The sequence below is a fragment of the Camelus ferus genome, chromosome X (genome assembly GCF_009834535.1).
Source record: "Camelus ferus isolate YT-003-E chromosome X, BCGSAC_Cfer_1.0, whole genome shotgun sequence".
Taxonomy (NCBI): domain Eukaryota; kingdom Metazoa; phylum Chordata; class Mammalia; order Artiodactyla; family Camelidae; genus Camelus; species Camelus ferus.
This window is the reverse complement of record NC_045732.1, coordinates 17,448,508-17,475,775: the sequence shown is the minus strand read 5'-3', so window position 1 is coordinate 17,475,775 and position 27,268 is coordinate 17,448,508. Positions and strand designations below refer to the sequence as shown.

At 38.5% G+C, this 27,268-nt stretch overlaps 1 protein-coding gene across 1 annotated transcript in view; it reads right to left on the bottom strand.

The window, feature by feature from the left end:
- GLRA2 (glycine receptor alpha 2) overlaps positions 1-27,268 on the bottom strand; it is a 134,864-nt gene that overhangs the window by 53,898 nt on the left and 53,698 nt on the right. Inside the window, exons 5-7 of the mRNA XM_032475101.1 lie at positions 16,298-16,380; positions 13,485-13,622; positions 11,619-11,833 (exon numbers count right to left, since the gene is read on the bottom strand). Of these exons, the coding sequence (XP_032330992.1) occupies positions 11,619-11,833; positions 13,485-13,622; positions 16,298-16,380 (436 nt within the window). The remainder of the gene's footprint in view (positions 1-11,618; positions 11,834-13,484; positions 13,623-16,297; positions 16,381-27,268) is intronic.

The window sequence follows — 27,268 nt, the reverse complement described above, 5'->3', positions numbered from 1 at the left end:
ATAAGTGTAATAGCATGGGATATTCATGTTGTCTCAGAATTTCAACTAAAGCCTGACTCTGAAGGGAGACTCTATACACATAGTTGCAGGATGCAAGACTTTCTAGAGGAAAGCAAATGCTGTCTAGGGACCATGATAGCCAACACCCTGTATTATTACAGAAGACTAGACATTTGGAAAGAATGAAGTGAAGTAATGGAATTTGTGGATGTTGACAGTGCTATGGCATTTTCCTTCCTCTCCTAAAGAGGGGGAGAAGGTGGTTTACCCCCACCACAGTAAGAGAAGAGATTGGCATCTCTTCCACATATCATGTCTGCTGAGCTGCTCGAATTCCAACAACTTGCCCCAGGGTCAGAGAGTAAAAGAGTTCTTAGGAGAACCTGTCATGTATCCTCAGTAGTTTGGGTTTTGTATGAAAATATGAACCCCAGTCTTTCTTTCTTACCTGGATAAATTCCAAAGTCAGTAGGTAGCTGGAATACCCAAGATGATGGGGTGAAGGCAGAAGGGTTAACAATTCAGTTGCACTTCCACTATTTAGCAAGGCAAGAACACATGTTCTTGGGGATCACAAAAATGGGATGGGAGATAGCCAGACGGGAATCACCTTGTAAACATGCCAACCAGGAGGGCTGTCTACTTGAGTAAGGAGACCCTGGAGGTAAGAAGCTGTGTGAAATATGCTGCTAGGAGACAGTTGCAGAGAGCAGACTGTAAGGCATCAGGCAGAGTGCATTCTTCATCCAGGGATGGTGTAGTGTGTGGGACCCCCAGAAATCTCCAAAGAAATCAAATTCAGTTCACAAGAAAGCTAGCACTGGGAGGCTTGCCATTAGAGAAGGCAAGAATTAAAAGACAACAGTGTCAGTCACATACAACTTTCTTCATCCACCCTTTCGCCTTCAGCCTGGTGAAGTCAGGGACAGGAGTGGGGAAGAGAATTGGAAAAGCACAGAAAGGAACTGTGAAGGAACAGACACTGTGCCTACCTTACTGCATAGCTACAGTAACAAGCCAAAGGGCAGGCCTGAGCTGGGGGCAAGAGAGGGAGAGAACATTAAGTTGGGTGTGAGACTAAGTTTTGCCTCAGGCTAGATGACTTTTCAAAAATCTGATAGTGGACTGTCCTACAGTATGTATCACCAGTACTTTGGCTGCCAAACTGTAGAGTACATATTTGTTCATTCTGGGTCTCATGGCATTACACATAGTGACTGAGAATCTATGGAATCTTCCTGAAGTGTCCCCCAGGAGCAGAGAAAACAGAACCAACTCTTTAATGGCAGTGATTGGAGAAAAACAGAGCCATTCCTTCTTCAGATCCTCTAGAGCCTAACCCATTCAACAAACTGCCTACCTATGAAAAATACACACATACGTGTACATGTACACATATGAGAAACTTTGGCTCATCTCACTGGCAGCATGACTATAACCAAATAATGGGCCATCCAAAGAAAATGGTGTCTTCTATTCATAAGGCCCTATGTGAGTCTTCTAATACAACGTCCCATCCTCTGGAGCATTCTTTTCTATTCCATTATGAACAGTGAACAATAACAACAAAATAACCAGAAGGAATTAAGCGCCTATCATGTACAAAAACTAGGCTCAACAGTTTATGTAGATAATGCCTCATTTAATTTTTCAGCAGAGTAGATGATAATATCTCACTTTAGAAATGAGGAAACAGGCTTAGATAGGTTGAGTGATGTGAAGGCTCTAAGATTTAGATACAGATCTGCCTGTGTTTCAGAATACATCTTTATGAATATATTCTTAACTTCCCAACTCTAGTTGAGAACTTCTGAAAAGGAAGGCATACTTCTTTAGAGAAATTCCTTTCTTCTATAATATGTCACATTGTTATGATATTCTTCCATATATTAGAGCTCTAATATTTTTCTTTAAAACTTTTACCCATAGATTCTGCTTCAAGTCTATTCTATATCTAATGCATGGTTTCACATGGGGGAATATGGCTGTTCACTAAGTAATCTATTCATCCATCCAGTGAAGATTTATTGATTAACTAGTCTAAACCACACACTGTTCTAGGTGCTGAAGATAACATGAGGAACAAGACAAAGTTTTTGCCTGAATGGAACATACATCCCACTGATCATCTTCCCATAGATCGTCCCTCGTTTACTCTACTCATCCTCAGTTCCTTCTTTTTTCCGTTGGAAAATAATATGAAAAAATATATAAACAGATGTCTTCTAGAACAAAGATAAAACACTCATATACAGATTTATTTATAATGATCATACTCAGAAGAGCAAAAAAGAAAATCCTAAACATCCAAGATGGTAAAATAAATGATGATTAATACATCGGATAGATTATGAAATTATTGCAAATTATGCTCACAATAGATTTTTAATGCCATGGGAAGTGGCACAAAGTATAGAACTGTGTAAAAGTTTGATCTAAATTTTCTGTGTGTACATGTGTGTAGGTTTGCCTACAAATATGCAAAGAAAAAAACACTGGAAGGAAATACACCAAAGTCTTAATAATAATTATACGTTGGATGATGAATGTTAATGATTATTTTCTATGTGTTCTTTCATATCTACAACAAGCATGTCTTGTTATAGAAAAGATCATGCAATGTGCATGCTTACTCTGTAAAGGGCATTGCCATATGCCCTGGAGCAACAATGCAATCAGTATAGCGAAGCACCTGCTCAGGGATTGCAATGTTTAGAAATTAGAATGAGTGTGTGTGTGTGTAAGTAGTTCTTCATTTTCTGTGACTCACTTTGTATCCCATTTTCCTTTCTCACTGTCATCCATATGAGTCATATCTCCCACAGTCAGTTGAGAGCCAATCATGTTTAATAATAACCTAAGAAAAATACACGTAGGAAGATGAACCTGTGATGGCAAAAGGATAACCACTATGAGTTCAGAGCCAAATATAAAATGATTTTTTATTATAACTTCTTTTGGTTTATCTGAGTTCCTGATTGTCTCTCATACAAAGATTACTGATCCGTGACCATTTATTCAGCAATAGTTTTTTTTTAATTGAAGTGTAATTGATTTACAATGTTATATTAATTTCAGGTGTACAGCATAGTGATTCAGTACTTTTATAGATTATATTCCATTAAAAGTTATTATAAAATAATGGCTTTAATTCCCTGTGCTGTATAATATATCCTTGTTGCTTATCTATTTTATACATAGTAGTTTGCATCTCTTAATCCTATACACCTATCTTCCCTAACCCTCTACACTTTGCACTGGTAACCACTAGTTTGTTCTCTATAAGTCTGTTTCTGTTTTGCTATATGCATTCATATTTTTTTATTTTTTAGATTCCATATATAACTGATATCATACAGTATTTCTCTTTCTCTGTCTGACTTATTTCACTAAGCATAGTATTTTCTAGGTCCATCCATGTTGCTGCAGATGGCAGAATTTCATTATTTTATATGGTTGAGTAATATTTCATTGTATGTATGTATATATATATACACACACACACATACACACATACTACATCTTCTTTATCCATTCATTTGTTAATGGACACTTGGGTTGCTTTCATATCCTGGTTATTACTGCTATGAACGTTGGGGTCATTTATCTTTTTGAATTAGTGTTTTTGTTTTTTCCAGATATATACCCAGGAGTGGAATTGCTGGATCATATGGTAGCTCTATTTTTAGTGTTTTGTGGAACCTCCATATTGTCTTCCCTAGTGGTTGCACCAGTTTACATTCCCACCAGCTGTGTACAAGGGTTCTCTTTTCTCCACATCCTCACCAGAATTTGTTATTTGTAGACTTTTTGATGATAGCCATTCTGAGAGGTGTGAGGTGATATCTCATTGTGGTTTTGATTTGCATTTCTATTATTTCTCTTATGATTAGCAATGTTGAGCACCTTTTCTTGTGCTTGTTAGCTATTTGTGTATCTTCTTTGGGAAAATGTTTTTCAGATCTTTTGCCCATTTTTGATTGGGTTATTTTTAGATATTGAGTTGTATGAGCTATTTATATATTTTAGACATTAACCCTTTGGTCATATCATTTGCAAATGTTTTTTCCCATTCAGTAGTGTGCATTTTTTGTTGTTGATAGTTTCCTTTGCTGTGCAAACCTTTTAAGTTTAATTAGGTCATATTTGCTTATTTTTGCTTTTATTTCTTTTGCCTTAGGAGATTGATCCAAAAAATAGTCCTATGATTTATATCAGATAGTGTTCTGCCTATCTTCTCGTCTAGGAGTCTTACTGTTTCAGGTCATACATTTAGGTCTTTAATCCATTTGAGTGTACTTTTGTTTATAGTGTGAGGAAACGTTCTAATTCTTTTACAGGTAGCTGTCCAGTTTTTCCAGCATCACTTACTGAAGACAATGTCTTTTCTCCATTGTGTATTCTTGCCTCCTTTGTCATAGATTAATTGACCATAAGTGTATGGATTTACTTCTGGACAATCTATTCTGTTCCATTGATCTATGTGTCTGTTTTTGTGCCAGTACCATACTGTTTTGATGACTAGTTTTGTAGTATAGTCTGAAGTCAAGGAGGGTGAAACCTCCAGCTTTGTTCTTTTATCACAAGATTGCTTTGGTAATTTGGGGTCTTTTGTGATTCCATGTAAATTTTAGAATTATTTGTCCTAGATTGGTGAAAACTATCTAGGGATTGTATTAAATCTGTACATTGCTTTGGGTAGTATGGCCCTTTTTTTTGGTGGTGGGGTAATTAAGTTTGTTTGTTTGTTTGTTTGTTTAAATGGAGGTTCTGGGGATTGAACCCAGGACCTTGTGCATGCTAAGCGGACACTCTACCGCTGAACTATACCCTCCCTCTCTGTATGGCCATTTTAACAAAAGCACAGGATATCTTTCCATATCTTTGTATCATCCTCAGAGTCCTTCATCAGTGTTTTATATTATCCGTAGTACAGGTTTTTATCTCTTTCATTAAGTTTTATTTCTAGGTATTTTATTCTTTTTGATGAGATTTTAAACAGAATTTTTAAAACTTTCTCTTTCTGATAATTCACTATTAGGGTATAGAAAAGTGACAGATTTCTATTATTAATCTTGTATTCTGCAGCTTTTCTGAATTCATCTATTCCAGTAGTCTTTCTGGTGAAGACTTTAGGGTTTTCTATATAAAGTACCATGTCATCTGCAAATAGTGACAGTTTTACTTTTTCCCTTCCAATCTGGATGCTTGTTATTTATTTTTCTTGTCTAATTCCTGTGGCTAGAACTTCCAATACTATCTTAAATAGAAGTGGCAAGAGTGAACATCCTTGTCTTGTTCCTGATTTTAAAGGAAAGGTTTTCAGCTTTTCACCATGGAGTATGTTGTCAGCTGTGTGTTTTTTTCATAAATGGCCTTTATTATATTGATATATGTTCCCTCTATACCCACTTTGATGAAAGTTTTTATTGTGAATGGGTGTTGAATTTTGTCAAATGCTTTTTCTGTGTCTATTGATACCATCATATGATTTTTATCCTTCCTTTTTGTTAATGTAGTATATCACATTGATTTGTGAATATGGAGCTATCCTTGAGTCCCTGGAGTAAATCCCACTTGGTAAGATGTTTGATCCTTTTTGTATATTGTTGGTTTTGGTTTACCAATATTTTGTTGAAGATTTTTGCATCTATGTTCATCAGTGATATTGACCTGTCATTTTGTTTCTTTACAGTGTCTTTTTCTGGTTTTGGCATCAAGGTAATGGTGGCTTCATAAGTGAATTTGAAGTGTTCTGTCCACTTCAGTTTATTGGAATAGTTTGAGAAGGAGAGGTATTTGTTTTTCCTTACATGTTTGGTAGAATTCTCTTCTGAAGCCATCTGTTTCTGAACTTTTGTTTCCTGGGAGTTTTTTTTTTTTAATTATAAATTTAATTTCACTACTAGTGATTGGTCTTTTCAAATTGTCTCTTTCTTCTTGATTCAGTCTTGGCAGGTTGTATGTATCTAGAAATTTGTTCATTTCTTCTAGGTTGTCCAATTTGTTGACAAATAACTGTAGTATTCTCTTATGATTTTTGTATCTCTGTGTAATTGGTTATTATTTCACTTCTATCACTTTGAGTTTTCTCTCTTTTCTTCTTGGTGAGCCTGGCTAAAAGTTTATTTTGTTTATCTTTTCAAAAAGCCCAGCTCTTGGTTCATTGATCTTTTCTAATTTTTTTTTCTTTTGGTCTCTATGTTGTGTTTATTTCCTCTCTGATCTTCATTATTTCCTTTCTTCTGCTGACTTTGGACCTTTTGTTCTTTTTCTAATTTCTTTAGGTGGTAGGTTAGGTTGTTTATTTGAGATTTTTCTTGTATCTTGAGGAAGGCTTGTATTTCTATAAACATCTCTCTTAGAACTGTTTTTGCTGCAGCCCATAGATTTTGGAAAGTTGTGTTTCCATTTTCATTTGTCTCAATGTATTTTCTGATTTCCTCTTTGATTTTTTTCATTGGCCCATTGGTTTTTTTAAATGTCATGTTGTGTAGTCTCCATATATTTGTTCTTTTCTCATTTTTAGTTCCGTAATTGATTTCTAGTTTTATACTGTTGCGGTCAGAAAAGATATTTGAAATAATTTTTACCCTCTTAAATTTGTTGAGACTTGTTTTGTAGCCTAACTTATGAACTGTCTTGGAGAACTTGTGCACTTGTGCACATGTGAACTTGAAAAGAATGTATATTCTGCTGGTTTGGTATAGAATTTCCTATAAATGTCTATTAAGTCCAACTGGTATGTTGTGTCATTTAAGACTATGGCTGTCTTACTGATTTTCTATTTGGCTGATCTGTCCATTGATGTAAGTGGGGCATTAAAGTCTCCTACTATTATTGTATTGTTGTCAGTTTTTCCATTTATTTCTGTTAGTATTTGCTTTATATGCTTAGATGCATGTGTGTTAATGAGTGTAATATCCTCTTCTTATGTTGATCCCTTTATCATTATATAATTTCTTTCTGTGTCTTTTGTTATAGCCTTTGTTTTAAAGTCTATTTTGTCTGATATGAGTATTGCTATCTCCTGCTTTCTTGCCATTTCCATTTGCATGAAATATCTTTTTCTATCCCCTCATTTTCAGTCTGTATATTTCTTTAGTTCTGAAGTGAGTCTCTTGTAGGCAGCATATAAATGGGTCTTTTTTTTTAAAATACAATCAGCTACCCTATGTCTTTTGATTGCTGCATTTAGTCCATTGACATCTAAAATAATTATTGATAGGTATGTACTGACTACCATTTCGTTACTTGTTTTCCAGATGTTTTTGTAATTCTTCTCCATTCATTTCTTCTTTTTTGTTTCTTCCCTTGTGGTTTGGTGATTTTCTTTGGTAGTATGCTTATATTCTTTTCTTTTTAGTTTTTGTATATTTATTGTAGGTTTTTGACTTGTGGTTATCATGGCGGTCATATATATATGGACCTATAGCTATTTAAACTGGTAGTCATTTAACTTCAAACACATCTTAAATGATCTACATTTCTTACTCCCCTCCCCAACATTTTGTGTTTTGGATGTCATATTTTACATCTTCATGTTTATTCCTTAACTGTTTATTATAGTTACCATTGCTTTTATAATTTTTCATCTTTTAATCCTTGTAGTGGCTTATTTAAGTGGTGTATCCTCAGTCCTTACTATATATTTTCCTTTCTTGTTGGGATTTTCTCTTTCCTATAGATTCTTACTTTTTTTCCACTTAGAGAAGACCCTTAAACATTTCTTTTAGTGTAGGTTTAGTATTGATGAGCTTTTTAAATTTTTCATTTTCTGAGAAGTTTTTCTCTCTCCTTTGATTCTGAATGATAATATTGCTGGGTAGGGTATCCTAGGTTGTAGGTTTTTTCCTTTCAGAACTTTGACTATATCATGCCACTCTCTTCTGACCTGCAAGTTTTCTGCAGAAAAATCAGCTGATAGCCTTATAGTTCCTTTGTATATGAGTTTTTGTTTTTATCTTGATGCCTTTAAAATTCTCTCTTTATCTTTAGCATTTGCCATTTTAATTATGATATGTCTTGGTGTGGGTCTGTTTGGGTTCATCTTGTTTGAGACCCTCCATGCTTCCTGTACCTCAATATCTGTTTCCTTCTTCACAGATCTGGGAAGTTTTCAGTCATGACTTCCTCAAATACATTTTCAGCTCTGCCTTCTCTTCTTCTGGGACCTCTATAATGTGAATGTTGGTATGTTTAATGTTGTACCAGAGATCTTGTAAACTGTTCTCATTTTTAAAAATTTGCTCCTTTTTGCTCTTCTGATTAAGTGGTTTCCATTATTGTATCTTCTAGCTCATTTATGTAGTCTTCTGTATTACTTAGTCTGCTATTCATTCCTTCTAGTGTGTTTTTTATTTCAGTTATTTAATTCTTTATTTCTGATTGGGTATTTTTTTTGTATTTTCTTGTTCTTTTTTACCATTCTCATTGTGTTCACCTATTCTTTTTCCTAATTCAGTTAACATTCTTATTACCAATGCTTTGAATTCTTTATATGGTAAATTATTTTTGTTTTACTATTTATTTTTTTCAAGAGTTTTCTCCTGCTGTTTCAATTGGTAATAGTTCCTTTGCCTTATTATTTTGCTTAACTTTCTTTGCTTCTATGAATTTAAGTGAAACAATTGCCTATTCCAGTCTGTGGAGGTTGTTATTATATGAGAGTGTCTCTATACAGACAAAAAGTGCCCAATGCCTTTGGTGGGAGAGCATATTTGACATGGACGTGAGTCATGTCTTTCCTCAGGGTGTGCTGGTAGCCATCACCTTGGTAGGTGCGGCTGGAGATGGAGGGGTTAGAGCTGTAGCTGGGTGTTGGGTAGGACTTCCCCTTCCCTCTGCTCAGTGGTCATCACTGCCCTCCAAGTTGCTGGAGTAGAAGCCCTGAGGGTTAGGCTGAGCTAGCTATGTTCCCTTTAAGTATGTTTTCTTCTTCCCTAGTACAGAGGCCTTTGCCCCAGAGGTGGGGTTTGCTGAAACAAGGTTGGCCCATGTGGACTCTTAGTTCATTTTGGCCATAGACAGAGGTCTGAGCTGTTTCCGACATGCTGCCTGTACAGACACCAGCTGTTGTTTCCCTCACTCTGCTTAGATGCAGTCTCGAGTCCAAGTCCCCGTTGTCCCTCACTGCTGATCACTTCCCCATCTCTGCCACCCCTTCTCTGTTGTGGAATCACACTGCAGGGCAGGCAGGCCCAACATGGACTCTCTTTGTATATTGGGGTGAGCTGTGGTGAAGCAGCCACTATCAGAGCTCTGGGATGTTTCTTATACGACACTTGAGCAGGCACCAACAATGGCTATTGCTGCCCCATACAGGGTCTGCCCTGGGACCAGGTCACCTCTGCATTCCACAGCTGAGTTTTCTCCCTGGTTGTGGCAGCCCTCGATCCCATGCCACACTGCAACATAGAGTAAGCGAGGCTGGAGCATGCACCACGGTGGTTGTGGGAAACCTGGCAGCCACTGGAGCAGTCCTCTAACTGTCCCCTCTGTCCTGCCCCAGGGGCATGCCAGTGCCCAAGCATTTGTGTGTGTGCATGCTCCTTAGGAGCAGAGCCCAGGCTTTCCATAGTCCCCCTGTTAGTCCCATTGGTCCTCCAACCAGCCAAGGGGGCTCATCTCCCCTATGTAGGATACCAGGACTGGGGCTTCCAATCTGTGGCTCTCACCGCTCACTCCCCAAGGCGGGTGTCTATATATTCTCCCTGTACCTCTGGGTCCATTTCCAGGGGTGCAGGTCCCAACCTGATTGCTTCTCTTCCCTTCCTGCTCAATTCCATATGTATTTTTTCTTACAGCCTTGGTTGTACAGGACTCCTTCTGCTAGTTTCCAGTTAGTTTTCAGTGAGAATTGTTCCATATGTAGATGTATTTTTGATGTGTTCATAGGGGGGATGTGAATTCCCCGTCCTCCTACTCTACCACCTTATCGATCTCCTTTTTAGCAAGTTTTGACCATCGATGTAGAATTACAATAGCTAGTAAGAATGAATAACAAATTTATAAAAACGCAGGCTCTCATTTCGAAAATAAATGACTTCTCATCGCAATGAATGGTTGGAGGCTAAATGTCTTATATTTTGACATTATCTACTTGCAGTTTGCCACAATAATTTAGCTATCTATTAAATTGTGAAATATATTTGTGTATCCTAGGGTTTAATGGCGTGGCATGCAGTGATGGCAATAACTAATAAATAACAAGAAATAAGCAAATGAAGATGTTTGAGAGGAGGCACAGAGTGTATTAGAATTTCTATTAGGTTGTATTGATTTGTTATTATGTACCTGAAAAAAAGCTGTTAGTATTTCTGATATCTAAATTCCAATAGAAATATGATGCAAGTATTTTGTACCATTTGCTATTCTGGAAAGTAAAAAAAGTATCAGAGACAGATCTATTCCTTTCTCTATTAGCATAAAAAATCTAATATTTATATTTAGAGGCATGAAACTTGGAAAATTGTATAACTATTTTCCCACTATTCAGCCCAGTTCCATTATATCCACAGAACTCCTCCATATGTCATCCTTTGTTCCAACATAGAAGATAATGTGGGACATGATCTAACATTTCTCATCATGTCAGTTGTAACACAACTGAACATAAGCCCAAGCCAGCAAAGATAGGGGATTACATCTCATTTATTTTCTGGAACTGGATTTTGGAGAGACTCCTAAACCAGTAGGAGACAATATATACTGAATACTAAATTGAACTCACACTCCTGGGAAGTTGAGGCTAATAGCTCAAGGTGATCAGTGAAAGGGGAAGATACACATAGGCACATCCTGGGCTGCTGGGGCGTTTCACAAGCAGGACATTTATCATTATTTGCTTAAGAAATATTTACAAATGCAGAGGGCCTGTCTTGCATAAAAATAGATTATACAGCCATTATGATTTATTATTCAAGGTCCTACAAAATGTCTGTTTGTCCCTGATATCCACTCTGCAGTTCTTTGTCAATCTGCCACAGAATTTTCGCCATCTTGGATGCCTTTACTCTTCTTCTCTAGGTACCTATGTCACTCCAAATAGTATTGTTATCAGCCATTAAGGTAATTTAAGGCAGAGCAAAGATCCATGTATCTGATTTGCTGCACCCTAATATTGTACCTTCATTTCTTATATATACTCACTGCATATGGCTTTTTTTGGGTAAATTTATAGGAACTTAATTCAGGCTTTTATTACTATAAATGACTGCACTGAACATATGAATCACAATAGCCTCACCAATAAATATGTCACAGTGTGACATAAGTTGCATCAGTCTTACCCCAATTCCTACAAACTTCATGCCTTATAAACAGCATGAGGTCAAAAGCACTCAAGGGCTTCGTAGAATTTCTGAGACATGTTTCTGCCTCTGCTCATTCCTCTTTTCTCTCAACCCTTATTCCTCTTTCCCTTAATTGATCTGACTATGAAGGTGCCCCATGTCCTCAGAGCTCCAATTCTCTCAAACTCAGCTTTTCGCTCTCTTATTGCATTTGCACCTCCAGCAGTGCCGCAGGATGGCAAACGTTTCTGTATTCACAGAATTCTCTAGCCTGTAAGACCTTTGACAAACCTCTCGGGTCACTTGTCAAGTGAGATTTCTTACCTTTGGCAGAGATGCCCTGGAGCCTGAACTCTGGGTGGTCATCGTTAAGACTGTGGTGATGCCCAGTGCAACCCTGGCAGGAGCTGCATCCATGTTTATCCAAAAGGAGACCCAGGATAAAATGACTATCAACAGACTGGGGATGTACATCTGGATCAAATAATATCCCATCTGACGTTCCAGGTGAAACTTAACCTCGATGCAGGTAAACTTTCCTGGAAGTAGGAAAGTATGATTTAAAATCCAGTTTGAACTTATCTTTCCCACTACAACCTCCCACTTTTTTTAAAGAGCATTACAAATGGATTTGAAAGATTACACAAAATGCTGACCTTATATCCCCATTTCAACTCTTTTCCAACTCAACCAGTCATGAAAATGACATTGTGAGAATGAGTGATCTAAAGAGTCACTGGACCAAAACCATGTGGCATATTTAATTTTCAAATCTGTGCTTGTTGCAGCCTGATTATTTAGACAGAGCTCCAGAATTTTCTAGACTTTCCAGTGGAAACAAAATATTCAAATTTTGTGGGAGTTATAATATGTTATATGTATATAGCATATAATATATAATCTACAGCATTTATGTATAGTGTATACTAGATGGCATGTAATACATAACATATAATATGTAATATTTGAAAGTGTTCCTTCCCAAGTAGTAAAGTTCACATAGGACTCCTAAAGGATTTGCATAATTGTTTACCTATCTTTGTGTTATCAACAGCAAGAGAAAAATATACATTTGTATGAGCCTTGCATATAATCTGGTCTTCGTAAAAATTTCATAACCCCCTGGATAATTGCTTGAGGACATTTAGAATATTCCTGGAATCTGTTTACAGTGTTACATTGCCTTTAAAATACAGAGCATATAAAGATATTAAAACTTACACTATTAAGAGACAGGTGTTCCTGCCCCTTGCCACTTTTCTTTCTCCTTAATTGGCTTGGAGTTAGAAACCTGGAAGGTAATTTGGCTTAGTCCACACAAATTATAAGACGTAGGGTTGGGTTCTTCTTGGTTAGGAAGAACACCTTGGAATCAGGTTTTAGTTATTTCATAGGAAGCACTATTGACTTCTGGAACAGCTATTCATGGACCATTCTACTCAGGAGTAACTCTTGGAGCAGTCACTGAACAAACCACCATGTCTCAGTTACCTCTCCATGATCACCTTGGATGGTGTGAAAGGCCAGAACATTCACAGGAGAAGCCATCAACTTTCCTGGGCAGGCATACTCTTCCAGATAGCAACACATGCCCACTGGTTGCTACTATCTCAGATTCTCCCCACCACTTGTGTCTGTCAGCACTACTGACAGTGCATGACTTTAGAGCCAGCTGAATTCCCACCAGCTGATTTTCATGCAAACTGTCCAGGCCTGGAGAGTTCAGCAGCTGTATATCTGGGTGTGCAAAGACCTGTGCTAGTTTTCCTCTCTTCCTCTAAGGCAGAGAGTGCAAATTGACCTGAGGAGCCAATGTCAAGAGTAGATGCCAGGAATAGGCCAGAACTTGTACACTTCCTGCTATTTCCTTACAAGATCTCATATACCTTTCCTCAGACCTTTTTGACAACAGCTGATCAGCAAGAGAACAGCAGAAGATTCCCAAACCTCTTTCCTTCTCTCTGTTTTGGAAGAATTATCTGTTGTGCTCACTGACCTATTCCAAAGGGTATGTGTATGTATGTATGTGTTGTTGGGTATCTTATGTGTTGAGAGGATTTTGAGCTAAGCTCAGGATAGTGCCTTGTAGCTCCATTTTCTTGATAAGTATGTGGCAATTAAGGTGATGGGATATATACCCCAAGCTGCAGATGGAGCCCACTTGGGTTTAGCAGCCGAAGGAAAACTTACCCGTGTTGTAGTGCTTTGTGCAATAGCCAAGTTCCTTTTCTTCTTTCAAAATAAACTGAGGCAGGGTCAATCCTTCAGCAACTTGAACTGGACCATCGCTTAACCACTCAAATATCAGGTCGTTCATCGTATACCCAACTAGAGTAAACAAATCATAGTGAAAAACTGAATGCATCTTTCCAGGAAACCTTGAAAGGCTAGCCATGTAAAGAAACAAGGAAATCATCTAAAGCAGACACGCTCAATCAATTTAAGAGCATTTTTAATAAAAGAACTGCAATCATCATGACAACTACATGTCATTGGAGCCAAAGAAATTGAAGACAGCAAGCTATTTCTGAATGATTTTTTTCTGTGGAAGGAGAGAATGGAATCTATAAAGTCCATTTTCTTCTACCCTCTTGTTTCACTAAATCTTTCTGAAGGATGGACAAGTAAACAAACAGAAATCCTTTGAAAATTGTCTTTGCTTGAAAGAGCTGTGTCTGTGGATCTCTAAGACAACGCAGTTCATGGCACCAATCTTAGTATTTCAAATGAGAAGCATTCTTTTTTTTTTTAATGAGAATGAATTGTCACAGGCCTGCCTAAAATATTCCCATTGCAAACTTGGCCCCTCTCCTAGGGTTTATTAGCTTTGTTTTCAGAAAGTCTATGTTAAAGTGTTTATGATCAGTCCTCAGTTACTTTTAGCAAGCAGGGAAGGCAGGTAACCTAAGGGGAAGTTGTGGAACATGCAAATCAAGCATATTCATTTGTGCTAGTGTCTTGCTAAATGGGCCCCCTCATCACAATGATTAATATGAAGTAAAACAGATACTCTCTTATATGAAGTCATAGTGTCACATGACTCTTGAACCGTCCAAAGTAAGATTGTTATCAGTTTAGTAAACCAAAGTTAGCTCTTAGTCTCCAAGCTCCTGCTAACTTTGTCCTCATTTCAAGTGCTTCTGGATCCTTTTTTCACCCTAGAAATGAAGGCTGCTCTTTATTCAGGCATCACGTCTCTCCGCTCTTCCTTTGTTTGTGAGTTTCGAACGCTAAAATGAGAGTGAGGCGCATGAGGGTTATTATATGCGGTTTTGGCTGGCCAATAACCTCAGCACGTTTATCAAGTCAATAGGTTCCTATTCTTGTTTACTGCAAGGCAGTGACTCACCAAAGCTACCCAGAAATCAATGGCAACGTTAATTGGAACCTACTTTCCTCTTTCTTTTTTTCATTCAAAGCCAAAAACTCAAAACAAGCAAGGAATCACAAAGAGGACTGTATACAAGCATTGACAGTCCACAGAGAGAATGGCCAACCCTATCTCTTCCAGTCAATGCTGTATGTGGATTTCTTGGGTATCTCCAACAAATACTAGAAGCTCACCAAACACCCCACATTCTTGTCTTGGGAAACTTTTTACTGACCAACACAGTCATAGTCCTTGTCAGTCTTCCTGAAACCGCAGCCTGGGGCAAACCGAAGAGGTAAAGATGTGGGGAAGGAGGAGGTAATTGAAGGTAGAAAAGTAGAAAAGTAAAGAGCAATTCCCACCCTTCACAGTCAAAGTTAGTGGCAAACACATCACTGCTTCTTTGATTTCATTACTCCTAGGTCTTGCAAGGACCAAGCATATTTGCTAACTGGAGTTTTTAAGCCTTAGAAGAGCCTCAGATGACAGCTATAGTTGTTGTTTTACAGAGAAACTAAGTGTTGGGTTGAGGCAGGGGAAAGTTTGGAGCAGTAGCGAAGACACCAAGAAGGAAACCTTATATAAGAAAATGTTTTTCTCAACTTTCTTCTCAAGAAGAGGGGCGAGATGGAAAAAATGAACACATAAAGCCTATTATAAATCATAAATTCTCATTTTATCCCTGACAGCTTCTTAAAACAAAGATGTTTCATTATTTTGTTTATTCTGTAGGAAGTTTCAAGGGAAATCTACAGTGATTTTAAATGATCAGAAGGAAACCCTGTCACCGCCTATTTTTTTAAAATAATAGTTGATGTGTCTTTTTACATTTATTATTTTTTTAAACCAAGAAGTTTAAAGTATTTTCTTGCCCCTGCCTCATTAAATCTCCTAACATCCCTGGAGGTCAGTAGCGCTTATTATTCTCTGCCTTTTACAAACAGAGGAACTGACAGAACAAGCTAGAAAAAATTTCACGTCTCTTGCCTGAAAATCCCATTACCTTGGAGGCATCAGCACCTTATGGTGCATGTCAAAGATTTCAGTGGCGTCGGGGCTAGGGGACATAAAGGGGACAGAGTCATTGCATTTCTCAATTTCCTTCACCATGCCTTTGTGTATCTATTGCCCATCTAAGGGAGATGCCTCTTATTCCATATCATCTCCTGCCCCTCGTTTTTGCATCCTCTTCTGGCTAAGGCCCCTTTGTCTTGTTGTCAAATCAATTATCCCTTCCTGCCCAGATTCCTTTGGGGCGAAGGTCTATATGAGCATCAGATGGAAGGAAATACAATTTTCTGCCTAGAGAGTGATTCATTGTAGAGGTTAAATGACTCCTAATCTTAATTGTCCCAGGCAATAATCTTCATTTTGAAGAAAGCCATACTAAATCAGGCTTGCTTTTTTTGAGGAAGGGCTAGTTATTTGGCATTTTACTTTGAAAAATTATCTTCACTCTATTGGGTAAAAGACAGGCGCACATACTGTTGCTTGTCCTTCCATTCAGACCTTGGCAGTTGCTAAGTAGGTAGAGAATGAGTCTTAGGGGTTTTTTTCCTCCTTACTGACACCCTGAAGGAACCAGGTCATTGGTTAAAACAAGCAGGCAGTCATTTCAACAGTACTGACTTACAGCTCTCCAGCTGCATCGTGCAAGTCTGGACATCCATTGGAAAATTCTTCAAGTCCATGGGACAGGATAAGGTTAAGGTGAGCCTTAGCAAAGAAAAAATAATTGAAAAGAAGTTTTTAATTTGTGAGGTCTGATTTTTGAGAAACAAACCAAAGACACATTTGGCATTAAGCAAAGTGATGTTGATTCAAGTAATGAAATCTTGGCTGTCACTCTGGACATTGCCTTCTAATTTTCAAATGAACAGTGGTCATTGGTAAATTTTTTAAATATTATAGAATTTTGCTGTAACCCCTCACTCTCTGTTTCCCATCTTCCAGTCTCTGACTCTCACCTCCGCAGTGGCACTGGTATCAAGTTTATTCTAGAATCAAGAAGAACATTGAGAAATAGCGTGACAAGAACAGTGGGCTCTTACACACATTACTGTCCAAAGGAAATGAAGTTTATTCTTCTTTAGAAATATATTTTGGACACTTGGGCTTTGCTTCAATGACAAGAAATGATGTGATAAGCATAATTGGCTGTGATAAGTATTGGTTCTCCTTCCATCAAATGGGCAAATACTTCACTATCTTTTCATTTGCTGACTACATGGATAGGTTAACAGTATATTGTAGCGTTCGTTCTAGAATTTTGACAAATCTAGAGCAAATAATCCTTGATCTAAAGAAAAACTATTTGAGGATGGTGGCTTGTACATAGTCTTCACCTCTCTGCACCCTGGAGGTGCTACTATGCTCCCCCTTCCTTTAACTTTTCCAAGCTCCAGCCAGCTTTGACCAAGCCTTCTGTCAGACTATTGACTGAGCCACCATCTCTTTCCCACCATTTCCTTTCTTCAGTCCTCAAGGAGAGGGTACATATCTCTTGTTCTTCAATTTTTCTATGCCTCCGAGATTCAAGGAAGTAAATTAAGATTGAGAATTAGCATATCTGTGTTCTCTTTCCAGTTTTGCCTCAAACTGTCTCTGTCCCCTAATCAAGACCTTAAACTCAATAAACAGTCATCCTCATCAAATGATGGGGTAGGATAAATGATGCTTGTTACCATTTAGCCCTATTACTAGAATCCCTGTTATTCTGAAGTTCACTGCTCCAGATTCTGTTCATTTTCTCTCAAACCTTTTTTATATCCATAGACCCCTCTGACTTGCCCCGTGACCTAACTCTCTTGGGCTGTCATGCGCATTTTTGCCCTCCCCTCCTGGCTGCCTTCTCTTTTCTTTCTCAGCTTATTTTATACTTCCTATACAAACCAAGACAGAACAAAAAAGGAGTGGCATAGTTATTTTAAAGAAAGAAAGTGTTTGAGATTCGAAGTGAGATTAGACAAAGAATCCATGCTGACAATCTTCAGAATCACTAAAATACAACAGTAATTGGGAAAAGCAAGACACAAAACCATGCAGTATAATCTCAATTATGTAAAAATGTTTTCACTATTGTAAGTAAACCCAACACTATCTTAAGAGTAGATATTTCTGGTTGGTGGGATGATTCATAAATTTTTTTTACTCTATTCATTCTGCATTATCTATATTGACAAGTGTAGACTTTTTGAAGATGTTACTCTTTATGCAATTAAACGTGCGTTTCTTCAATCAACAACTTAAAGATAAAATTATAACATTCTGTTTGATTCAGTAATGTTTTGCTATTATTATAATTATTATTATTTAAATTTTGCCATAAATATACAGCATTTCACCTTCATTGCTAAATAAATTACCTAGTTTTTGTGGGCTATTCTGAGAATACAAATACCACGTCTCTAAAGGAAAAACAGTAGTTTTGAGTTCTAAACAACTGACATAACATTTGAGACAGGAAAAATAATTTTTGTCAATTGTGGAGTTCATTTAGTGCCATAGATATATAGTTAAACATATTTAAATTTCTTCCCAGCATGAAGACTCTAATTTTTGAGATTTTATTTTATTGAAATCAATGCCATGAACTCTTTAAAGTAAGGGAAGAGTAAAAGGATCAAACTTAAAATCCCTAGTAATCAGAAAAATTTTTTTAATTTGATACTTTATCAAGGAGGAAAAAAACCCAAAAGAATCTGTGGATCTAAAATTGTTATTAACACAGTAAGAATCTATTTATTCTTTTTTAAAGAGGAAATATTTTCATCAGACAAAAATATGTTCATCATACCAAAATAATCAGAGGGCATGTGCATAGTTTAAATGAATCAACACCAGAAAACCTGGCAGATACTAACTACTATATATAGAACAGATAAACAACAAGGGCCTACTGTATAGCACAGGGAGCTATATTCAATACCTTGTAATAACCTATAATGAAAAAGAGTATATAAATATGTATAACTGAATCACTATGCGGTACACCAGAAACTAACACATTGTAGATCAGCTGTATCTTAACAAGAACAAAACAAACAAACAAACAAAAAACCCAGAAAACCTGAAAATTTCATTTCATTATGATTTTAAAAACTTTACTTTTGAGAAATTAGAAAATAATAATAATGGGAATGAATACAGCTTAAAAACAGGCAGCAAAGAATTCAGCTGTACTTTGCTATTGGAAACAACTCAATTTTAATATTCTTAATCATAGATTTGCTGAATGTGATTCTTTTGCAAAGTGAACTTCTCACATTTATTAGGAAAAAGAGGCTTCAGACATATTTCTGCCTTTGTGGCAGATCTAACAATCCTACCAGGACCCAGAATTCTCGGGGTCATAACTATTAACAGCATAGAAAAACCCATGGAGAGAAATTCCCAGTGAGCATGAAACTTCCTCTGAATTTTGTCTCCGCAGAGAACTCGGTGGGTATTTCCCTTTCTCCCTGTGTGGTTTTCTAATTTCCTCTCTAGATGTGTTTTACAGTGGAACCCAGTGGGTGCCAGTCAGGAGGCAAGGGAACAGCTCCCCAGGTGCTAAATCATGTCATTGGCTGAGCACGTGGGAAATGATTGTAAAGATCTCATCAGTTGCTTCAAGCACCCCAGGGCCCATCATTTTTGATACCTGGTTGATCACACATCTGCAGGCCTCAAACTCAGACTTGCCCTTTACTTATTTTTTCCTTTTTCACTGACTTCTATATTAAACATAGTAAAAATACCCAAATCTGAAGTTACAGTGTGATAACTTTTTACATCTGTACCTACCTTTGACCAAGCACCCAGATCCACACTGAGAATATTCCCATCACCCCAGAACATTCTTTTGTGCTCTCTTCTCAGTTCAGAACCTTCAAGGGTAACCACCACTGCTTTTTTTAAAGGTATTTTTTTGATTTAAAAATATGAGTTTGGGGGGAAAAACGAGCTTGATATTATTTTTTACAGAGATGCTGAAATTGCACCAAATAAGACTGACACATACAACATGACGCTACGATGTGAACAATTTTTCTGTCTTTTACTCTGGCTCTCCATCTGTTTTTGGTGGGGTTCACAAAATTAAGTATTTTGATTGAATCTCAGACTTTTTACTGGCAGACACTGCCTACAGCATGTCAGATTTGCTCTCTTTCTCACAATCTAAAATATTACGGCACCTGAAGGCAGTGAGCTGAGGTCGCCGCCCGTCTTCCATTTGATTTTTCTTAAAGAACTCATTTCCTGAAGCATTATCACACATCCCCCCACTGTCATTGTGATATGCATGCATTTAGGGCGCCTCTGCTCCTGTGTGCACAAGGGAAGGAACGAAGTTCCCTTACAGAGGCCCTGCTGCTTTATTGAGAATAAGAAGGCTGAGCAAACATTTCGATTTTCAAGGCAAAAGAATGAGACAAAGCACAGGAAGTCAGTTTCTCAAAATCTCACTTCCCTTCCTTCCTACTCTCCTCTTCAGTTCTCCATAGGCATCAAGCCACTTCTTGGGGTGGTAGCTGACTTAAACTGATAGCTGCAGACATTGCCAGCTATTTCAGGTAATATAGTTTTTAAAATCAAATATAACTTTTATGGTATTTTAAAATTTTAATTTTCATACAGTTTTTGAAGGTTACATTCCATTTACAGTTATTGCAAAATATTGGCTATATTCCCTGTGTTGTGCGATACATCCCTGTAGCCTGTCCTACACCCAACAGTTTGTATTTCTAGCTCCCCTAATCCTATTGTACCCCTCCCCACCTCTCCCCACCGGTAACCACTAGTTTGCTCTCTATATCTGTGAGTGTGCTTCTTTTTTGTTATGTTCACCAGTTTGTTGTATTTTTTAGATTCCACATATAAGCAATAACATGCAGTATTTATCTTTCTCTGTCTGACTTATTTCAGTTAGCATAATGCCCTCCAAGTCCATTCATGTTCCTGCAAATGGCAAAATTTTTCTTCTTTTTTATGGCTGAGTAGTAGTCCATTGTGTGTGTGTGTGTGTGTGTGTGTGTGTGTGTGTGTGTGTGTGTGTGTGTGTGTATTACATCTTCTGTATCCATTCATCTGTTGATGAACATTTAGGTTGCTTCCATATCTTAGCAATTGTAAATAATGTTGCTATGATCATTGGTGTGCATGTATCTTTTAGAATTAGTGTTTTTGGCTTTTTTGGATATATACCCAGGAGTGGAATTGCTGGGTCATATGCTAGTTAATTTACTCATTTCTCCCCTAAGCAAGGGTCTTCCCTTATGCAAGAACCATGAAGGCAAGAATGTTCTCTATTTTACAGACCAAGATAATGCCTGGCTGGTACAGAGTAGGTATCCAATAAGTCTTTGTTGAACAAATGAATGAATCAATATCCTAAAGCTCTATGAGAGAACTTAAAGCTTTTATTCTGCAGAAATGGGAAAAGACAAAGGATTTAGAAGAGAAAGAGGGTCATCAGAGTCCACATGGTGTTGCCAAATTACATGACTGGCAAAAGAAGCCAGATAGCTTGCCTGGCCCTTTCTGTAAGTTGCTAGCATTTCTAGAGGGAACTAGAAATAAGGCAAATCAGGCTGAAAGAAACCCAGGAAGCCCTGCCCACCTGATCTCAAGCCTTGGTCGGGTAGCTGGGTCCACAGCCAGGACTGTTCTCATTTTACTAGAAGGGTGCAAATTAGTCATTTAACTCCTTGTTCATAAGGAACTCAGTATTAGAAATAGAAGTCCACTCCCAGTGAAAGATTCTTGAGGGGAAAAAAGCCATTTGAAGAGAAAACGAATTTTCAGATAGAACTACAAACTGTCATGAGTGATCCTTTTGCCAAAAGCAAAGGTTGCCAACCTCCTATTTGGGGAGCATTAATTCTAATGGTTAAGTAGTCTGTCATGTTTGGAAAAGAAGGGTAAGGGGATGCTTCTGTATTTTTCTGTGTTTTAGGAAAAGCAAGAGCATCTCAAGAATACTGCTGCTTTCCGTCTTTTAGGGACCGTGCTTACACACTCGGTGCAGCGCGCTGCAGACTCTCAGCAGCCCGCCCGGATGTCAGAGGGGATGGGACCTATGGTGTCTTTTAGGATTAAAACAGTTAATAAGGAAGAATGAAAAATCAAGTGATGTTGATAGTATTAATAATCACTCTCTGAACACCTGTGGTAGGTCAAACACTCTCATTATTTTACAGTCACGGGACCATCGCACGAGGCAGGCAACTTTCTCTCTATTTTTGAGATAAGCAAATTGGGGCTCAGAGAGGTTAAACTGTTTTCCCAAAGTCACAAAACCAGGAAGCAACCAAAGTTAGATTTGAACCCAACTTTAATTGATGTCAAAGTTTATTTATTATTTTCTACTCTACCACGTCTCTAGAAAAAGGATCTGTTGCTAATTTATCATGCTCGTTCATCTGTGAAGCCAGCAGAATAGGTGGTAGAGACCTTAGTTGCCTTGTACCTGCTCAGGGACACGCCTTTCATTTTTTTCTGCAGGCATCTGGGCTTCCCATGATTTGCCCTTTTCGGAACTCTTCCAGCCTCCCCTGGCAGCCTCACAGAGTAGAAGCATCATTGACTGGGGATCCAGGGACCTGGGTGGTAGACCAGGCTTACAGAGAAAGAGCGATTTGACCTTAACTAAATCTCTGAGCCTCTTTCCTCACTCACAACCCCATCCTGCTCAAAATGTCTGTGATTCTAAACTATAAGTGAAGGTGACCAGCTTAAAAGATTTCCTCTTACAGGTGAATTTGCACTCTTGAATATAATGAAAGCATTAAGTAAAAGGAATAATGCTTCTTAAAATAGGAACTTTCTGGCAGTCTGGGGAAATAGGTGAGATATTTGTTTCCCCCATAGGGCTTTGCCATCCAGCATCCTAGAAGGCAATCTAGTCTTTCTCCAAGAAGCTAAGGACAGCCTTCCCATAGTGTAGGTCTGTTGACTCTTTCCTCTCAGGTGTACTGGGAAATGTCTGAACCACGTGACATTCTAATGCCGAGAAGATTTGATAGGATACATCATGTGTTGAACAAGATTGTTATCTTAACCCACCTAGACCTGAAGTAAAATTAGCCCGGGGCAAGTTAGAAGTCAAGTTAAATGTACATGATGAATCCAGCCCACACGTCAGGAGAGGGAGGGAAGAGTTAGGCGTCTGTGGATTAAAAGACACCCCCTGGCTGGTTGTCTGACCAAGACAGCCTTTAGCACAGTGGGTTTCAGACTCAGGTGGGCACAGCGTCATCTGAGGGGCTTGGTAGGGATGCAGAGTCTCAGGCCCTCTTGAAAAGCAGCTCAGGCGATACTGAGCCTGGTGCTGTGAAACAGTTTACGAAGCTGTACTTCATGTCTCAAGGGATGACTTTGCTTACTGCCCACGTGGTAGACTATAAGGAGGAAATTTTGAAAGGGAGCTAGGAGGAGATGGAGAAAGGGGTTCACAATTTTTCAGTAGCACTAGCACTCTCTTTGGAAAACACTACTTTCTACTCGAAACCAGGGCAGGACAGTTAGGCCCGAGTAGGCCTTTAAGTGATTGTACTAGGGTGTTCATCACCAGCCTCAGCCATGATGGAGAGGCATGCTGGTGAGGTCAAGGAAGTGGGAAGGTTAATTCATTGGCAACCAAGAATATGGTGGATGTGGCTAGAAAGCTGCAATAACTGCTAAGAGGAGTAGGAGGTGCCCCAGAGAGGACACCAAATCAGCATGCTTATTAACGCACACGCACACGCACGCGCGGAGGTGGAACTCTGTTCCGGGGGCTAGCAGTGCGTCCGGGAGCTGCCTCTGGTCTCTGACTGGAACATCAGCCACCGAAAAGTTTCAAAGAAGTTGGGGTGGTGACTGCAGCATGCACTGGATGAACCCCAACTAAAAATTTACAAAAGTTCATGGTACTGGTCAGGGAGGAGGACAGGGCACAGAGGAAGACCAGCTCCAGGTCGTCAGTGCTGGGGGATTAGTGTTAACTGAAACTCCACCTAGGCGGTCACCTAGTACATCCATTCAGCAGTTTTTGGCAAACATTTATTGGGCATCATGCTTATCAGACACTTGAAATAACAGTTTCTCTCTTAAAGGAGATTGCAGTTTAATATTAGTAGTATATATGTGTATGTGTGTGTATATATATATATACATATACATATATATTCTTTTAATGATGTATATCCCAATGGTTGTGCATTTATCATTCAGCTTTTTAAAGTTGTTCCAATACTCATTTAAAGAATCCTTCCAGATTATGTAAATCAGACATGCCGGAACAAAATCAAGTGAAAGGCTTTTAATTACTCCCTTGGGGCCTGGATAGGCGCTGGTACTGATTGGGTAGAGCAGATAACCTACCCTTATAGACCTAGAACCTGAGAGGGCCCTTTGGGTCTGTCCAGGAAGTATGACTTGCAATAATCATCTGATGATCCTGAATCAAAACCCACAAAAGGTACCCACAAAAGGATCTTTGTCCACAGAGAGCAAAAATAATTGGTCCAAGTTTGGCTAGGCAGGCAAGGAATCAAAAATTTTAAACTCATCTTCTCAAAGCTCTGTAATTAAATGGCTGCTTTGAACTCACTGATCATATAAAGCATAGACACAGTCCTGCCCACTCCAGCTCTAAGCTGTTCACCTGGTCCATGGGCAGGCACAGATGTGGCTGTGCCTGGGAAGGCTTTTTATAGAAGGGAAGGTTGAAAATTCATGGTGTGTAAGTTATTAGGAATTACGGAAAGATCCCAGTGCCTGCCCTTGCTCAAACACCTTCCAACTCTTAGCTGCTATGTTTAATCAACTAACAGACATTTAGGTAAAGGCTCCCATGACCATTAAGGTGCAAATCTAGGGAGAGAAGAGTGTTTCCTGACTGTTAGTCATTTCCTCCTTTGTGTATATGAGTTGATAGATTGTCAGGTTCCCTCCCAATATCCCCAGGAGCAGACTGTGATACTGAGAGTATCAAATGGAAGGATGAAACTAGATGGAAAACTGGGCTCAGAACAGTGTAGCCAGGACACCAGAGAGAAATCATTTTTTCAATATTGTCTAGGGCTGAAATGAAACCCTAGGTTGGTCATAAGCTGTACATGGCTGGACTCTATCCTCTTAGTTAATTCCATATAAGTATAAGACCTATTTTTCCACATTGACCTTGGAATTTGGAGGAGATGAATGGCAACAGTGCTGGCTCATCAGCTGTTCTACTCCTCTCCCCTGACTGAGATGCCAGTGACTGACGAGGAAGGTCCATGTTTACCAAACATTATAAAGGCATCACAGAAAATACCCATATGCATTGAGCAGTACTAGCTGGGAAGGACAAAAATACAATATCTGCTCCCATCTGTGCCTGGTCCCTTCAGAAAATGTGCACACATATGGTTGGCCCATGTTAATTAAGTCCAAATGTGGATAGGATTCAACTTGGAGAGCAACTGATAAATCTGCAGCTACAACTTTTCCAAATGCTTTGATATTTCCTAAATGAAAATGTTTAGAAGGTGTTGAATGGGAGAGGGCTAAACTGCACACCATGAGAAAGATTTACCAAATTACCAAAGATTCAAATAACCAGTTCTCCCCACATTTTAGTTACACTTTAAATTTCAGGCATTTCACAGCTAGTATTTATGTATATACCCAAATAGTCACAAGAAGAAAAAGGTTATTAGCCTGCACGTTAAAATAATGAGAACTGACTTGTTCATGATCATTGTGTTGTGTAAGTTCACAGCTATTTCGTGGCGGCATTGAAGTGAAGAAAGAGAGAAAAGCCCTGTCTAGCAATTTTTTTAATGTTTTATTTGGGATTATTTTACTTTTGGCAAAAGGGAAAAAGAACAAGTGTTTATGAACTGTAAATCTGGTTTTAAGAAAACCAAAGTAACTTTTTATCTGCGGACAGCTGAGAGCAAAAGTGTGTTATTTGGCTGGTGTTTTGCTGCATTAAGACTTTTATTGTGGTAACTGGTGGAGAGTTGCTGGCCACTGTTTCTGTTGGCAGAGGTTGGAGAGAGAACAGGATCTTGGTCAGACAATAGGGTGGTCCATTCTTGATTAGATAACACTTTGAAACCAAACACAATTCCTTAGTTTATTCTTAACAAGCAGCTAAAGAGGGAGGCCCAAGGCATTACCTGAAAAATGATGCAGTTGTCACTTCTGTTATGAGCTATATGCCTCCCAAAGGAAGGAAACCCAAGGCACAGAGAGTACTCGTCTGCTTGAGACTCAAGATGGAAGGTGAGTAGAGCCTGAGTGTAACAAGTATTGAATAAGGAAGTGTCCATGTGTACGGGTTAGGCAGAATGGGGAGCTCTGTCTCCCCACTTTCCTACTCTTTATCCTACAGCCAGCCAAGGTTGATGATGCCATTCATTGAGCATTTAGTATGAATCTAGAACTGAGAAAAACTGCAGAGCAAAGAAAGGTTAAATGACTTCTCACAGTCACTAAGATTGGATTTGAACCCAAGTCTTCCTGAACTTCAGAACTGCCACCTGCCCCACCCCCATAACATTCTGTCTTTAATCCGTTAGCTCACTTATTACTTTTTAGCTTTCATCTAACTGTTCAAATTTAGCAAAACATCGCTACTTAAATGAAACATCAAATAAAACATTTGTTGTATTGTCCTATGAAAGGAATAGTCAATCTGCTGTGGGATGGCCTTGCTCTGAGTGTGTGTCACATGTAGAACGTCACGTAACTGTGTATGTCCGTAATTGTCTTTCAGTGACTGTCCAGCGATAAATGTTGTATCAGATGTTGGTTTGTAATTTTAAATGCCACAAGCAGGAGTAGAGTTGTTGGAAAGACACCTCCGAGCTTTGAAGAGGGACAATTTTTTCCCATTTGAAAATGGAGCACCTTTCCTTTGGATTACTAGCTATGAGAATGCACTCAAGTAATTCATGTGTCTCATAAGAGCCACGGTGATATTATGTGTGTTTATTTTGGGATTAATGCCATCCAGGGAGTCTTTCAAAGCAGCACAATGGACCAGGCAGAAGCCCATGTGAGCAGAAGTTGAGTAGTCTCATCAGGACCTCTGAATTTCCCTGTGGCTTTCTGCCACAAGAAAATTCAAGTAATAGCAGACTAACCCTTAAAGTCTGCTGGCTCAAACCTACCAAGTGATTTCCTTCAGCCTACATATCCTTTTAATAATTATCCCAGCCAACCATCTTTGTATAATTGTCTAAAAGTATGTAAACCCATAATTCATGAACACATTCTAAAATAATATCTTGTGGATACTCCTGCTGGTTGAATCAGAGGGTACAAATGATCTAATTTGCAATTGGGAAGTTTCTCCATAGAGAGTCCAGTATTAAGTATTTGTCACTGTGTAAACTGTATGTTGAATATAAGGCTGCCTCTTAAACAACAGGTAGTTCAGCCTTCCCTACCCAACTCCAAAGTCTGATTCCTCTCCTCAGGAGTTGGATATTCAGTTTGGGAGTAAAAGGTTCAAAGACCGAAAAGTTGTTTGAGATAGGCACCTTAAAATTCAGAATCTCCTCTTGTTGACTCCTAAGCCCTAAGAGACAGGAAGAACCCACTCTTGTTTCCTCATCCAGAAGGAATTTTGTAGTTTGGGAAGGAG